Source organism: Amphiprion ocellaris, chromosome 16 (assembly GCF_022539595.1).
Source record: "Amphiprion ocellaris isolate individual 3 ecotype Okinawa chromosome 16, ASM2253959v1, whole genome shotgun sequence".
NCBI lineage: Eukaryota > Metazoa > Chordata > Actinopteri > Pomacentridae > Amphiprion > Amphiprion ocellaris.
The window spans coordinates 1,965,891-1,983,074 of NC_072781.1; the positions used below are offsets into that span (position 1 = coordinate 1,965,891).

Here is a 17,184-nt window from a genome sequence, read left to right on the forward strand (position 1 = left end):
AAATGTTTGTCACTGAATATTTGGATTTGATCTTATAGGTTCAGTTTTACCCTAAATGCATCCAATTTTGTATTACATTAGAAGTTTATTATTATTTATCATTAATCCATATAGGTTATTGTGGGTTTAATTTGGATATTTTCACCTTAGTTGGAGTTAATGGATGTTGCTTATTCACATTTTCATGTGTAGTAATTACTATTTTTCCAGTATGCTTCTTTTTTTTTTTTTGCACTCTTGTGAATTTGTTACAGAGATTTTTTGTTTGGTTCTTATTCCCATCATGCTGGATAACCTTTATATTCTGTCTTTTACTGGTTCTGTCAGGGTCAGATGAAGTAATTGGGTTTTAAGAGCACCAAGAAATAAAGCATGTTGTACAATTAAAATGGGACGTAAATTAGAGGTGGAAATATGGAGGAAAGATGGACAGAAGGTGTGGAGATGTGGTGACAGAGTGTGGAGTGAGGAAGGGAGAGATTTCCAGAGAGAGAGAGAGAGAGAGAGAGAGAGAGAGAGAACCGGGATTAGGTCTCTGCTGAAGGCTGGACCGGATTACGGAGCGCAGTTTTCCGGTGCGCTCTCGGTGTGCGCTCTTCTCCGGGCTTCGCCTCACGACCTCTTCCTGACCTGAATCCCAGCAGAGACAGAGACAGACCCACAGAGGACTCATCTCCCCCCTGATCCTGGGCGTGCTGTAACTGGATGGAAACATGGCCGACGTGCCGCAGATCGTTAAAATTGGGATTTCCCTGAAGATGCTGCCCAACAACACGGCGGTTTACTTCAAGTCCGACGGCGCGCGGTTCGGACAGACGCGAACCATCAAGCTGCTGACCGGGTCCAAGTACAAAATCGAGGTGGTGGTTAAGCCGGGAGCGGTGGAGGCCACGTAGGTAGACACGGATTACCGTCACCTGGACGGAGCGCACAGAAACGCCTCATTCTGGGGGAAAAACCCAACCTCAGGTCACCTTAGTGCGCGAGTTTAGTCTGGAAAAAGCCTCAGAAATCACTAAAAAGGAACAGCTTCATTCGCAGCAGGAATGTGGGGATTTTCGTGCGTAAAATTCCAGATAAAGCAGATTTTGTGGCATCCCTTTAATATTCCAGTCTGTGGTGGGATTACAGTGATGTTATTGTATTTTAATCTGCCTCTACTTTAATGCAAAGATCTAAAAATATCCGTAGATTCTGTTCAGAGAGGACATCATGTGCAGTCCTCCAGAGTAGCCCTAATTAGATCTCTAGACGGTTTAATTACAGCAGCACAGATGAGGCTGAATCACTGAAAACATTGGCACATATGCTCAAGCGCAGGTTTCAATGCTGCATTCAGTTACGGTAGGATTTTACTAAACTCTGAGCTGCAGGGGAAACAAATCCGACAAGCAGGAGATGTTGTCCTGTGTGTTATTTCTGCTGGGTGGAGCTGGATTTAAAAACAGTCTCGTTAACTTGTTGAGTGCTCCTGAAAGCTGCGAGACTCCGGAGTTGTTTTTTTTTCCGTGCAGCGCTTGAAGGCAGCATAAACCCCCCTCCAATTGGCTGCATGTCAAATCCAGCCCAGATTAGGACAGCAGAGGGTTTGGGCCCTCCTGTGATGATGTAATAATGCTGTACTTCCATCTCCAAACAGGGATTAGAGCAGAGATATCAGGATGTAAAATAAATAAATAAAAACACACCTTGTGCTGAAACTGGGTCGCACACGCTGTCAGGCATGTAGGCCAGGAGGTGTTCAGGTGAATTTGGGGCACGAATCATCACAGCTGTGGACCCATTTCACTTCCTGATCTGACATCCAGGAGTCCCATCTGAAGCATAATAACAGCATTATTTGTAGGGATGTCAGATATTATCGGCCCAATATCGGCATAAAAATGTAATATCGATCAATATCATTATCACTTTTTATGCATCCAAAGGGGCATCACAATAAAGTTAGGCTTAATGTGTTAATTCCACCACAGGAGATATGTGGTGTTACCTAAAATTAGTTAAATAGCCCACATATATCGGCATCGGTCGATATCAGAATCGGAAATTGAGAGTTGGACAATATCGGCATATCAGTCGGTTTTCGGCAAAAAAAGACAATATCGGATATCCATAGTTAGATTACTTGAAACTTAAACATGAGCATAGCCTCATTTCTAAACATAAAATCAGCACTGACTGGACTTTTATGTGTCAACTTTACCACAAAAATAAACTATTAATTGCCAATACTGCAACTAAACAAAACTCAAGGAACTCAATTGTAAAATGAATAATGAAATAATTTTTTTTTTAAAAGCATTTATTTTCACCTGAGCTGCTGCATCAACTTATAACCAGGGATGGCCAATAATATCAGCCCATTGATATTATCGGCCCAATATTGGTATAAAAATGTAATATCGTCAATATTGCTCTCGTTTTTTTTGTTTATCATGTGACATTAGTTATGGATTCTCCATTTACCATTATGTTTCAACAGTTCATTTGTTTTTATTCTGAAAAAATATAGTGGCAGTTTTTCTGACGTTCAATGCGAGACTCATTCAAACATTTTGTCATTTTCACCATCACATCTGATAGTCTACTGCAGTCCTGTCAATGTGAAAAGGAATCCTACATAATATTTGTCATCTGGTCTTTTTTTTAATGCCTCTGTGTTGTTGTGGTCCTGCTGCAGGTGCATGAGCATCGGTGGGGTGACCTTCCCTCTGGAGCAGCAGTCTAAAGACCCCCAGTCTGTGGTCTACAGTGGACAGTACGACACAGAGGGAGTAGCTCACACCAAGAGTGGCGAGAGACAACCGGTGCAGATCAACGTTCAGGTAAGAAAGCACTGGAGGCAAGGAGAAGCCAGGAGAATATAGAAAAGAACATTTTACAGCCAGGAAATGTTCAAGATCTCACACTGATTTTGTATCACACTTATTCTCAACATAGACTAGAGCAGAAGTGTCAAACTTATTCTAGTTCAGGTTCCACATTCAGCCCAGTTTGATCTCCAGTGACCAGTAAAATCACAGCATAATAACCTATAAATAACCACAACTCTTAGTGTTTCCTTTGTTTTAGTGCAAAAATGTTAACATTTAAGGAATTATCTTTTTACAAAACATTATGAACAACCTGAAATTTTTAAATGAAAAATAAGTGAAATTTCATCAACATTCAGCCTCAGCTTATCATTTCCACATTACAACTTCCAGATCACAGAGTGTCTACAAAGGAACACAACATTTAGTCACAGCTATCTGGAACTGAACGATGCAGTATTTTACTTTGTGATCAAAACAACAAAAGTCAGACATTAAAAAAGACTAACAACAAAACAAGATGAAACATAAACAAGAGACAAAAAAATTCAACAAAAAAGTTACAGAGTGACAAAAAAAATGGACAAATGACAAAAACAAGACAAAAAATTCCACAAATAACACATATGAGACAAAAAATGGCAAAAGCAAGAAACAAAACAACCCAAAAATAGACAAACGACACAAGACAACAAAAAGGAAACATAACACAACAAAAACGAGAAACAAACAAGTCAGACAGAAAAAAGACAAAAAACAACAAGAACAAGACAAAATATTACAAAAATGAGACACAAAATGAAAAAAACTAGTAACAAAAATATGTGCAAAACAGCAAGACAAGAAAACAGAATAAAAATTGAAAAAACAATTTGTAAATCAAAAAATACATTTAAAATACTAAAGAAAGACAAACCAAGATAACAGTTTGAAAGATTAAATTCTAAAATACAATAAAACACAATATTAAGACCACTAAGAGCAAGCAGAGGACACTGAAAACATGTTAAAATTAAAGTTGCCCTATAGTAGTTAAAGTTGCCCTATAGTAGTTAAAGTTGCTCTATACTAAAGTTGCTCTACATTAGCTAAAGTTGCTCTATATTAGTTAAAGTTGCTCTATATTAGTTAAAGTTGCTCTACATTAGCTGAAGTTGCTCTATATTAAAGTTGCTCTATCTTAGTTAAAGCTGCTGTATATTAGTTAAAGTTGCTCTGTATTAGCTAAAGTTGCTCTATATTAGCTAAAGTTGCTCTATCTTAAAGTTGCTCTATATTAGTTAAAGTTGCTCTATATTAAAGTTGCTCTATATTAGTTAAAGTTGCTTTATATTAGCTAAAGTTGCTCTATATTAGCTAAAGCTGTTCTATATTAAAGTTGCTCTATATTAGTTAAAGCTGCTATATATTAGTTAAAGTTGCTCTACATTAGCTAAAGTTGCTCTATATTAGGTAAAGTTGCTCTATATTAGCTAAAGTTGCTCTATATTAGCTAAAGTTGTTCTATATTAAAGTTGCTCTATATTAGCTGAAGTTGCTCTACATCAAAGTTGCTCTATATTAGTTAAAACTGCTATATATTAATTAAAGTTGCTCTACATTAGCTAAAGTTGCTCTGTATTAGCTAAAGTTGCTCTATATTAGCTAAAGTTGCTCTATCTTAAAGTTGCTCTATATTAAATTGCTCTATATTAGTTAAAGTTGCTCTATATTAAAGTTGCTCTATATTAGTTAAAGTTGCTCTATATTAGCTGAAGTTGCTCTATATTAAAGTTGCTCTATATTAGTTAAAGTTGCTCTATATTAAAGTTGCTCTACATTAGCTAAAGATGCTCTATATTAGTTAAAGTTGCTCTATATTAAAGTTGCTCTATATTAGCTGAAGTTGCTCTATATTAAAGTTGCTCTATATTAGTTAAAGCTGCTATATATTAATTAAAGTTGCTCTACATTAGCTAAAGTTGCTCTGTATTAGCTAAAGCTGCTCTATATTAGCTAAAGTTGGTCTATCTTAAAGTTGCTCTATATTAAATTGCTCTATATTAGTTAAAGTTGCTCTATATTAGTTAAAGTTGCTCTATATTAGCTGAAGTTGCTCTATATTAAAGTTGCTCTATATTACTTAAAGTTGCTCTATATTAAAGTTGCTCTATATTAAAGTTGCTCTATATTAGCTGAAGTTGCTCTATATTAAAGTTGCCCTACATTAGCTAAAGATGCTCTATATTAGTTAAAGTTGCTCTATATTAAAGTTGCTCTATATTAGCTGAAGTTGCTCTATATTAAAGTTGCTCTATATTAGTTAAAGCTGCTATATATTAATTAAAGTTGCTCTACATTAGCTAAAGTTGCTCTGTATTAGCTAAAGTTGCTCTATATTAGCTAAAGTTGCTCTATATTAGCTAAAGTTGGTCTATCTTAAAGTTGCTCTATATTAAATTGCTCTATATTAGTTAAAGTTGCTCTATATTGAAGTTGCTCTATATTAGTTAAAGTTGCTCTATATTAGCTGAAGTTGCTCTATATTAAAGTTGCTCTATATTAGTTAAAGTTGCTCTATATTAAAGTTGCTCTACATTAGCTAAAGATGCTCCATATTAGTTAAAGTTGCTCTATATTAAAGTTGCTCTATATTAGCTGAAGTTGCTCTATATTAAAGTTGCTCTATATTAGTTAAAGTTGCTCTATATTAGCTGAAGTTGGTCTAAATTAAAGTTGCTCTATATTCGTTAAAGTTGCTCTATATTAGTTAAAGTTGACAATACTCATGTACAGAGAATTTCCAGCATTGAGGAGATTAATTTTAAGGTTTTGTCATTCAGATTAAAGATGGATTTCAGTTTGACGGCATTCCTTTGTGGAAAGTAGCATCATTTAAGCACAGAGATCATCTCAGTTGGATTCAAGCTGAGTCAAAGATGATACCAACTCCAGTACAAACCCCAGACAGCTGGAGAATCCAGGGATAAATCCAAACCGAAAGTCCAAAATAAATCTACTAAACTAACGCCGAGCAAATAAACCCAAAATCCAAAAGTAGAAAACTAACAAAGCAGCATGAGGAACACAGAGAATCCAGACAGGAAAACATGAAGCAGGTACACCACGAGACCAAACCCAACCAGAATGAGACTGTTTACACACTGAGAGCTGATTAGAGAGACAACACACAGGTGAGTCACCCACACAGGTGATTCTAATCAAATTAGGAGGGAACCAGACAAAAGACGGAAGTAAAATAACAAGAGAGGCACAAGGACTGGGATCTTTTCAAAATAAAACAGGAAGCAAATCAAACAAAAACCCAAAGACCACGACAAAAATTAAATGTAAACATAACAAATCAGAGAAAAAGACCAAAACCAGCAATGAACTGAGCCTGTTCTGTGTCAATAACCTGCTATTAAATACTATATAATATTTAAATACACCGATCTGCAGCTCAGTGTCTCTGCTTCACGTACAGAAATACTCCCTAAATAAATAATGCACTAGTTTCTCCTGTTTCAGTGTTTTTAACAAATACTGCAGGGTCTAGATGTTTAGGGGAACTACGTAGCCTTCTAAAAATGGTTACAGTTTCTGTACAATGTATCCTGGTAGCTGCATGTGTTTCCATGGTAACTGTTTCTGTACAGTGTATCCTGGTAGTTACATGTATTTCCATACTAACAGTTTCTGTACAGTGTATCCTGGTAGTTACATGTGTTTCCATAGTAACAGTTTCTGTACAGTGTATCCTGGTAGTTACATGTGTTTCCATGGTAACTGTTTCTGTACAGTGTATCCTGGTAGTTACATGTATTTCCATACTAACAGTTTCTGTACAGTGTATCCTGGTAGTTACATGTGTTTCCATGGTAACTGTTTCTGTACAGTGTATCCTGGTAGTTACATGTATTTCCATACTAACAGTTTCTGTACAGTGTATCCTGGTAGTTACATGTGTTTCCATAGTAACAGTTTCTGTACAGTGTATCCTGGTAGTTACATGTGTTTCCATAGTAACAGTTTCTGTACAGTGTACCCTGGTAGCTACATGTGTCTGTCTGAATATTTTCTGGTTTATTTGCTCCTCCATGACAGTAAACTGAACATCTTTGGATTAGTGAAGAAAAACAGACATGTGAGGACATCACTGTGGGTTTTGGGGAAACACAGCTGGACATTTTTTACAACTTTTTTACAAGCGAAACAACTAGTTCAATAATCAATTAGTTGTCAACTATTAAACTATTTGCTATTTGATAATCGATTATTTTCTAAGGGAAAAAAAGTTCTAATTGTCTAATTCCAGCTTCTTAAATTTGAATATTTTCTGGTTTATTTGCTCCTCTATGTCAGCAAACTGCATATCTTTGGATTTGTGAACAAAAACTGCACATTTGAGGACGTTACCGTGGGTTTTGGAATATTTTCTAGTATATACTTTCCCCATATTACAGCAAATGGAATATCTTTGGGCTGTGGACAAAAACTAGACATTGGAAAAAGTTGTTTTGGGCTTTTAAAAACACTAATTTATTCGTTTGTTCATTTATTTATACATTCACGTTTCTAACATTTTACTAGCAAAACAACTAACTGGGTAATTGTGAAAATTCCAGATTTATTTTTTAAAAAAGGAAAACAACCTTTAGATGTAGCTCTACTGGCGTGACACTGAAAAAATATATGTAGATGCTTATTTTTAAGTGTAAACTCAAAGCTTACTCAGAAAAGGATCATAAATGCATGTTGGAGCATCTTAAAAATGCCATTCGTATCCATAAACGTTTCTATTTGTATGAGCGTCTGCTTGTGTCCAGCCTCTGGATGACTCGGTGTCTGTTTGCATGAATCCGTCTGTCCTATCGTCTGCTTCCTCCTCATTTCACCTTCACATCATTTTACATGAAATAGAGTCACTCTGTGTGAGTTTGCTGGTCTTCCTTTCACCATCCAGGCCTGCTGAAGACGCTGAAATCAGTGTGTTTGTGCTTCAGTTCACAGAGGCCGGGACGTTTGAGACGGTGTGGCAGGTGAAATATTACAACTACAACAAGAGGGACCACTGCCAGTGGGGCAACAGCTTCAACAGCATCGAGTACGAATGCAAACCCAACGACACGCGCACGCTGATGTGGGTCAACAAGGAGATGTTTGTGTGACGTCGGACGCAGCGTTTGTCTCTTCTAAAACAATACACCAGGTTCTACTTTCTCTGGTGGAACGTACACACCTGCAGCCACGTTGCCACGGTGATTCGGTCTGTTTGTGGTGAAAATACAAAAGCAAACGTGAAAATGAAACGTAGTGCCCTTGTTTCGTTTTGAAATGAATATTTTTTTCACGTACTGTTCGGTCGTCACCCTCCAGTGTGATCAGATTAATGTGCAGTACTGTAAGTGTGTGTGTGTGTGTGTGTGTGTGTGTGTGTGTGTGTGTGTGTTTAGTTACACTGTACAAAAAAATCGTTGTTTTTATGGTAAAATTCCAGCAGCTGTGGTCGCCAGGACGCTACCGTAAAAACACATTGTCTACGTTTACAATAAAGAAACGTATCGATATTGTTGATTTTAGGGTTAAAAAATGTGCTTCATTCCATATTTTGCTGCAAAAAATAAAAGTTTTAACCTTTAAAAATGTTTAAATTTACATGAAAATATCATATTAAATAAAGTTTAAGTTAAATTTATTATAAATATTACAGCATTTTTCCATCATCGGCATAACAGTTAGTGGATTTAACATTAAATATGTGTATTTTTAGCAATAATTGCAGTTTAAGCGGTCATAAATATTAAAGCACATGTCCGTTATTAACACAAAAGTACATCAATTTGACCGGTAACAAACCGTATTATTTTTTACATGAAATAAATGCAGAAATAGTTACTTGTTATAAATATTGCAGCACAACAATATGTACATTTAACTGGGAAAAACTGTATTCTTTTTGCGAATTAAATGCAAAAATTAGGGTATTGTTGTCCATATTACATCATTTTTCCATTAAAAACTGTGCAGGAGTGGGAAAATGTATTTTTTCAAGAGGAAAAACATCTAAAAAAACACACTTTTCTCCTTATTTACGGTGATTCGGTGTTATATAAACGGCATCAAACTGTTTTAGAGTTTACAGATTTTTACCGACATGGTTTGACAAACATTTTTTACAGTGGACAGAGTGTGTGTGTGTGTGTGTGTGTGTGTGTGTGTGTGTGTGTGTGTGTGTGTGTGTGTGTGTGTGTGTGTGTGTGTGTGTGTGTTTTACTGATGGTGCATTGTTTATCTGTGTGTGTGTTCATTCTGAAGCTACACGTGGAGAGTTTCATTCCAAAATTTAGTGTCTCCACCAATTAAGTCCAATCTTAGAAGGTTTTTCCCGTCTGTCCTTGGCATCTGCAGCTTCTAATGTTGAAAATGTGGCATAAATTTGTAAAGTTTGCCAAAGAAAATGACTACACATGGATAAAAATTAAGGATACACAATAAAAAAAATTTAAAATTGGCCCAAAATTAGTATTGACAAGCAGATAATCACTGCCAGCTCAAAATTTTGTTGGAAAGTGTTACAAAAAATACACTGTCCAAGTAGTTTTCTTATTTTGCTCAGTGAATAAACACATTTGAAAAGCAATTGTGTCCATCAGTGGACTTTCAGAATAAGAATAGGCCTAAAATTATGTAGATTTCTCTACAGGAAAGCAATTAGGTGGAAGGAAACGTGTGCATAAATCACTATCAGCCTCAAAAATCAGTCAAAATGAGTTAGAAAATGGTGATAAAATCTAAATATCATGCGTCCCTAAAAATTGTCATTCAAATGAGAGAATTTAGTTTATTCTATATCATCCGCTTTAACCCTCGTGTCGTCCTGTGGGTCAGATTTTAAAGTTTGAAAATGTGGAGAAAAAAAAATATTTTCACAGTGAAACTTCTGATGTCCGCATTTTCAACATTTGTGGGAAATTTTTGAACATTTTTTGTGGAAAAAAAGAAATGTTAAAAAAAATGTTTCTTAAGAACATTAAGAACTTAAGAACATTCACAAAAAACTCAACCAAAATCCAGTGAATTTCGCTGGATTTTGGTTGATTTTTATGTGAATGTTCTTAAAGAAAATATCAGAAGTTTTACTGATATGTATGTAATCATTTTAGATATTTTTAGGATTTTTTGGAAGATTTTTACTCATTTTTTGAAAATATTTACAAGAATTTTCTTGCCAAATTTGGGAGATTTTTTAAAATACAACTTTTAAGGGAAATTTTTTAAGAAATTATTGGAATTTTCTTCCTGAAGGTTTTGCAAATTTTCCGAAATTTGGGGAATTTTTTTGATGAATTTTTGCATTTTTTTCAGACAGGGAAACAATAATTTTTGGTGCCCGTAAATGAGGACAACAGGAGGGTTAATAAATGTAGCGAATTGTGCACGTATAACAACACAACAGCGGTGCTTTCAGTCTACTTTGCAGCTTCTTGTAGTTGATTTAAGCTCTAAAACAAAACTATTTTAAATTATTCATGTTGGAATCGAGAGGAAGGGGTTCGCCATGTTAGAACAAAGTGGGGAATTCAATCTATATTTTGGAATTTAATGAACCAAATTGTGCCCTTACATCCATGCATCTTTACAGAATCAGTCAGTGGCTCTTAAGTATGCAGGCCAGCTGCTTTATTGAGTCTTTTTTAGCCACTTTTATCCTGAAAAAATAAAATCTCCACCTTCTAAAAAGCCTAAATCACTTCACAGTGATGTCGAATCCCATTGAAACAAAGAAATGAGCTCAGATTCTATTCTGATGTAAAGCTATGATTAAAAAAAGTCACAGTTTTGGGGTGAAACCTTCCGTGTGGATGTTTGGTATTTGTGGCTGTGTTCAGTTTTATGCAGTTGTGGAAGTAGAACTTGTTGGGTTTGGCTGAAGTCGTGTCTATATGTTAGCGTGTTCGTTCCGTCTACCTCTTCCAAAGGACCTAGCCATGAATATCTGTGTTTAAGAACGGAAATAATACAAACTGTCTTTAAATTGTCATTATTTTTTCTATTTATTGTGGTAAATCATATTTTAAAGAACAGTATTTTTGTACCGTGAATCATCTGAAATGTGTTTTTGAAATTTGTATTTTGGGTAGAATTATTTTTTATTTAAATGTTGAATTGATCTATGCAAGAAATCAAAGAAAAATGATGACAAAATGGTGCAATATAGCGGTTAAATTTACATTTAATGTAACTCTAACCTTCTTTTTGTGGAAGTGTTGTTTCTGATGTTGTTAATATTAAAATGAAAAATATTTTTGTGTGGCAAACTGTGAGTGTTCTGGTGATTTTTATGGATGATTTTAAGGCAACAAAGAATAATATGTGGAGGAAAATAACTAAGTACATTCACTCAAATACAATACTTGAGCACAGTTTTGAAGTATTTGAAGTTTGAGTATTTTCATTTTATTCTACTTACTAGGAGAGTAATGTTGTAATTTCTACTCCACTACATTTATCTGACAGCTTTAGTTAGTTTCAACTAATAGATTTTACATGATGTATAATATATATTTTAAAATACAACAAATAGTTAAAGACTAAATCAGTGGCTATTTGACTTCTGGCGTCTTACTAAAGCAGTTTTTACACATCTCTAAGTTGTTAACAGAGACTCAAAAGAGTGATTTCTTTCCTTTCTAATATCCTTACATGGTTTCATGTCAACAAAAACGCTCAAATGACCCAATATCTCACCATAAATCAAAGAACCTGTACTTTTAATTGTGATGTTCCACTCAGATTATTCACCGGTGTAAAAGCTGAAACTTAGCGGGCTGCCTGCTAATGATACAGTTAGCTACACAGTCCTCGTTAGTATAGTGGACAGTATCTCCGCCTGTCACGCGGAAGACCGGGGTTCGATTCCCCGACGGGGAGTGTTGGCTTTTCTACCTGCCGCTGTGCTTAACTACGTGTGACAAAGTAAAAAATGAATCCATTCAATGGCCGGTTGTTGGTGGAGTTTTATGTTCTTATTCAGCATAACAGCCAGCTAAACATGTTTCCGCCCGGTTTTGAACCGGGACTTTTTGCGTGTAAGGCAAACATGATAACCACTACACTACAGAAACCACATAAAGGTGAAATTTTGGCCACTGCTTCACAACAGGGTACATTAGACGATGCTGACTAGTTCTGTCTCTTGAAAACTCGATTGATTAACTGATTTTACATTGAACTAATGATGTTGTTGTATAGTACTATACCGTGGCACTAGCTAACTGTGTATATTTTAAAACTAACTGTTCATTCCCAACTCCACTGTCTCCACAAATTCAGGTCAAGGCAAGTCTTAGAAAACTATTCCTGGCATGAAGGTGAGGTTTAATATTAGCACTCACTAGAAATATTACCTTGTACAATAGAGCCCTTAGCGTCTCCAGAGTCCAGTATCCTTGCATGAGTGACATTTAGGCTTCATTTGCTCCAAGCAGACGTTTTTCCCATCTGTCCTTGGCAACTGCAGCTCCTGATGTTAAAAATGTGGGATATATTTGCAAAGTTTGTGTCAAGGGAAATGATTTCACATTGATAAAAATTAGGGATGCACAAGGGCATCAGCTGATTAAGTCTTTAAAATTGGCTCAAAATACATCAGTGATAATTGTACAGACTCTCCTTGTTCATTGTGATGCTCAATTCAGGAGTTTATTTGTGTGATTTATCAGCAAGTACCATCGACAGGTCCGAATATCTCCAAGTAGTTTGTTAAAGCTGAAACTGGGCATTGCTGCTGCGTGACATTACGGAAAAGCGACATTCATACAGTCCTCGTTAGTATAGTGGACAGCCTGTCACGCGGAAAACCGGAGTTTGATTCCCCGATGGGGAGTGTTCGCTTTTCTACCTGCCGCTGATGAAAAAAAACTCTGACCACTTTGGTGTTAAATGCTGCTGACTCTTGACATATTCAGTTCTATCCATTCATTCAGTGAGTCACTGTTGGTGGAGTTTTACGTTCTTACTCAGCATAACAACAGGTACTGAACATGTCCTTTCCCTGGATTCGAATCAGGAATCTTTCGTGTGCGAGGTGAACGTGATAACCACCACACTACAGGAACCACAGGAAGCATACTGGTTACCAACTCCCAAGTCGGACTATTGTCCCACCAATTTCCCCCCGTCGAGACTGGTTCTGTCTCAGAAACTCAATTTAATGTTTTGAGTGAACTCATTGTTTAAGTCAAAATGCTAAGAGTTAATATTAGCTTGCAGTAGCATTAGCTAACTCTTTGACTTCAAATTAAGCTAATAATGTTAAGCTATATAAGCTTATGGTAGCACAAGCTAACTAGCCCACTCGAAGCTATACTAATATTGTTTTGCTGTAGCACTAGCTAATTAGCTGATTTTACATTGAACCTACATTGTTATGCTAGAGTAGCTTGAAGTAGCACTAACTAACTTAAGTTAAAATTGTTGTGTTGTATTAGCTTGCTGTAGCACTAGCTAACTAGCCCACTTTAAACTATGTTCCAATTGTTATGCTATAAAGCTTGCTGTAGCACTAGCTAATTAGCTGATTTCACATTGAACCAATTATGTATTGCTAGAGTAGCTTGAAGTAGCACTAGCTAACTAGCTGACTTTAGATTAAGCTGATAACATTATGCTATATTAGCTTACTTACTTTTGAACCTCTGCATGGTCTGGCTCGGCTTTACTAGCATATCTCAGGACTGTTGATCCTTAATTCTGCACTGAGACCTCAGAAAAGAAAAACTATTTTAAAATTCCACAGTCTGGGCTTTAAACCATGAGGAACTGTGCTTCTACTCAATGCAGGAACCAGCTGCTTCTTCATCATCAGAACAGCTCAGAGATCAACAGGTCACCGTTATTTATATACCACAGTTTAAGAGCTTTCCAGTCGTTACCCTAAGAGATTTAAATACTGCGTTTAAGACCCCACAGTGTTACTTAAGGTTCAAATCCACCTGTCTCAGTTAAATAGAAAGAGTCTGCAATGTTATTTAAAATGCTAATTGACTCGTCTTAGTCAAATACTAGAGACAAGACCCTACAATGTTGGTAATTATGCATATTTACTTCACTAATTTAAATAGTGGGGTTGAAAGCCTACAAACTACAAAATTATGTCACTAAATTAAATTGAAGACTTTATAATTTTTATAATATTTTAATATATGAGCTAACCTGAATAATTAAATGGTATAGTTAGGGCTCCATGATGTTCTAACTATACTGATTTAATTTACTAATTAAAGTTAACAACTTACAGAGTTACACTTGAAAAACCCAATGAATCCTTAAAACAATTTCTTGTGTATTACATTGATATTCAAAATATATTGTGTTTGCGGTTGTTGCGCTTGTGTTGTTTGCGGGTGTAATTTCTTACCTTGTTTTCTGTCGCTTTTTTGTCGTTTTGTTTCTCGCTTTTGACGTTTTGTGTTTCATTTTTACAATATTTTGTCTCTTTTTGTCTGATTTTTGTCGCTTGTCTCATTTCTTGTCATTTTGTTTCTCATTTTTGTCATTTTGTGTCTCATTTTTACAATATTTTGTCTCTTTTTGTCTGATTTTTGACGGTTGTCTTACATTTTTGGTCTTTTGTTTCTCGCTTTTGTCACTTTTGGTCTCGTTTGTGTCATTTGTATAATTTTCTTGTCTTGTTTTTGTCGTTTTTTTGACTTTGTAGCTTTTTTGTCTATTTTTTGTTTCTTTTTTGTTTTGTTTCGTGTCATTTGTCTCATTTTTTGTTGTTTTGTGTCTCGTTTTTCTAATATTTTGTCTTGTTTTTGTTGTTTTTGCCTTTTTTTATCTGACTTTTGTCGTTTTGATCATAAAGTAAAATACTATATCATTCAATTCCAGATGACTAAATGTTGTGTTCCTTTGATGACACTCTGTGATCTATAAATTGTAATGCGTAAATGATAACCTGAGGCATATTATTGCTGAAATTGAGTTTATTTTTCTGAAAAAAACTTCAGGTTGTTCATGACGTTTTGTTCATTAAATGAGAACATTTGAAGATCATACTTTGTTGCATGAAAACAAAGGAAAATTTGGAGTTTTATGGGTTAATATGCTGTCATTTAACTGGTCCGGCCCTCTTTGACACCCCTGATGTGGAGGATTAGATGAGATAATCTGCCAGCTGTGTACATTAGGAGTACCTCCGGACCACCAGAGGGGGGAGCGCACGTACAGACTAGCCGGGAAAGGCGCTCTGTTCCCGGATGTACAGTCCTGCCGCACCTCCCCCCCTCCACCACCGTCTGCTTGTCAAACCGAACCTCCTCCTCCGCTTTACTGTCCCCTCCCAGTAGGTCTCCCTCCCTTTGCCACTGCAGTGAAAGCCTCGGCGAAGCAGAGAGAGAGAGCGACGGCGAAGCAGTAGCCCGAAGCTTTGGGTTTTAACGCCAGGACGAGACCTTTCCTTTCGGAGAAGCTCCGGCCGCCGCGTCGACCCTCGATCCGCTCCTCGCCTCTGCTCGGTGGGCCTCGGTGAACCGCTTTTTCCGCTCGCATCGCCTGGATTTCATCATCCGACCCGCAAGATGGTAAGCAGCTCCTGTTTTTCTGCTTTTCAACCGTCTACCGGCTGGTAAACACAGGCCTGTGTCGAATATTTGACAGCTTTTTAGTCGAGAAGGAAACGCTTTTTTTTGGGGCTCCCTGCTGTCGCTTCTCTTCCCCGGGGCTGACAGTAGCCTCCAGCCCGTGGCCCACATATCTCTTATCCCCCTTCTCATAGCCTTATTAGCAACCCAGGCCTGTGTGTAAATTAGTTTTCGTGATTAAAATACATTAACAGGCCCGAGCTGGCCGCTGGTTGTGACACTTTTTTTACGCACCAGGCAGGAAAAACGCAACGACAGCTCACGTTTGCTGTGCGTTAAACGACATTTGCGCCTTTATTTTTGGATCCAGGTGGCTTTGAGGTGTGTTGGCGGTCAGAATAGTGTTTTATACGAGCTCAGAAGCTGTTGAGAAACAGGCCAAAGCTGCGTTTGGTGTGTATTTACAGCGGTTGTAGAGGAGGCTGCCATAGATAGCAGGCCACAGGATTGCGCGCACACACACACACACACACACACACACACTCACTCACTCACACACACTCCATATTGCATGTATAGATGCAGCTACAGCTATATAGTAGTCCACCCATGCAGTCAGACACATGAAAGGTATTAAAATCATAACAAATGCAACCAGTAATTCAAACACCATCAGTAAAATGTGCTGTCCACACCATGCCAATAAGCAGATAAATGGTGGGTCTCCCATCAATTAGGATGCTCCCCATCACTTTGGGTTTTAAGTGGGTGCGTGGGATGCTCAGCAGCGATTGGTCGGATCTGCTGACCAATCTCTGCCGTCCGAGTGGAACCAGCATCTGAAGCCTGGATCCATATCCAGCGATACGGAGGACCATAGCTGCCAAAAGTTGGTCCAAATGTACAGCAAACCCTCTAGATCAGAGGTGTCAAAGTCAGGTTCCATATTCAGCCCAGTTTGATCTCCAGTGACCAGTAAAATCACAGCATAATAACCTATAAATAACCCCAAATATTTCCTGTTTTAGTGCAAAAAAAGTAGGTTCTGAAAATGTTCACATTTAAGGAATTATCTTTTTACAAAACATCATGAGCGACCTGAAATTTCTGAAGAAAAATAATTTCAGTTTCATCAACATTTTACCTCGGTTTATCATTTCCACATTACAACTTCCAGATCACAGAGTATCTACAAAGGAACACAACATTTAGTCCCAGATATCTGGAACTGAATGATATAGTGTTTTACTTTGTGATCAAAACGACAAATGTCAGACAAAAAAACAACAAAAACGACACAAAAAAACAAAAAATAGTCAAAAAAGTTACAAAGCGACAAAAGAATTGACAAACAACACAAGCGAGACAAAAAGGAAACACAAAATGACAAAAGCATCAGTCAGACAGAAAACAACAAAAACAAGACAAAATATTACAAAAATGAGACACAAAACGACAAAAGCGAGAAATGAAATGACAAAAAATGACACAAACGACACGAACCAAGACAAAAAAATTAGACAAAAAATTTGCAAAGCGATCAAAAGTTACACATCTACACAAATGAGACAAAAAATAACAAAAGCGTGAAACAAAACAACAAAAACGACACACAAAACAACGAATAAAGCAAAACACGAAATGACAAAAAATGACACTAAAAAGCTCGTCTCGCTTTTGTCATTTTGTTTCGTTTTTATCTTTTCTCATTTTTATCATTTTGTGTCTCACTTTTGTCATTTTGTCTCGTTTTTGTCATTTTGTGTCTAGTTTTAGTCGTTTTGTGTCTCGTTTTTATCATT

General features: G+C 36.7%; 2 protein-coding genes and 2 non-coding genes across 4 annotated transcripts in view; 3 read left to right on the forward strand and 1 right to left on the reverse strand.

The window, feature by feature from the left end:
* The first annotated feature begins 516 nt into the window (after positions 1 to 516).
* Positions 517 to 11,113, forward strand: cnrip1b (cannabinoid receptor interacting protein 1b). The gene is made up of 3 exons (XM_023273995.3): positions 517 to 892; positions 2,681 to 2,825; positions 7,799 to 11,113. The coding sequence occupies exons 1-3, from the start codon at positions 714 to 716 to the stop codon at positions 7,961 to 7,963; spliced, it is 489 nt and encodes a 162-aa protein (XP_023129763.1). The 5' UTR covers positions 517 to 713; the 3' UTR covers positions 7,964 to 11,113.
* A 541-nt stretch (positions 11,114 to 11,654) lies between these two features.
* trnad-guc (transfer RNA aspartic acid (anticodon GUC)) lies at positions 11,655 to 11,726 on the forward strand. Its single transcript has one exon. It is a non-coding gene; the product is annotated as a tRNA-Asp (tRNA).
* Positions 11,727 to 11,848: 122 nt separating this feature from the next.
* Positions 11,849 to 11,920, reverse strand: trnav-uac (transfer RNA valine (anticodon UAC)). The gene has a single exon. It is a non-coding gene; the product is annotated as a tRNA-Val (tRNA).
* A 3,172-nt stretch (positions 11,921 to 15,092) lies between these two features.
* LOC111570968 (calcineurin subunit B type 1) overlaps positions 15,093 to 17,184 on the forward strand; it is a 39,354-nt gene continuing 37,262 nt past the window's right edge. The window contains exon 1 of the mRNA XM_023273992.3: positions 15,093 to 15,382. Within this exon, the coding sequence (XP_023129760.1) occupies positions 15,380 to 15,382 (3 nt within the window). The 5' untranslated portion in view covers positions 15,093 to 15,379. The remainder of the gene's footprint in view (positions 15,383 to 17,184) is intronic.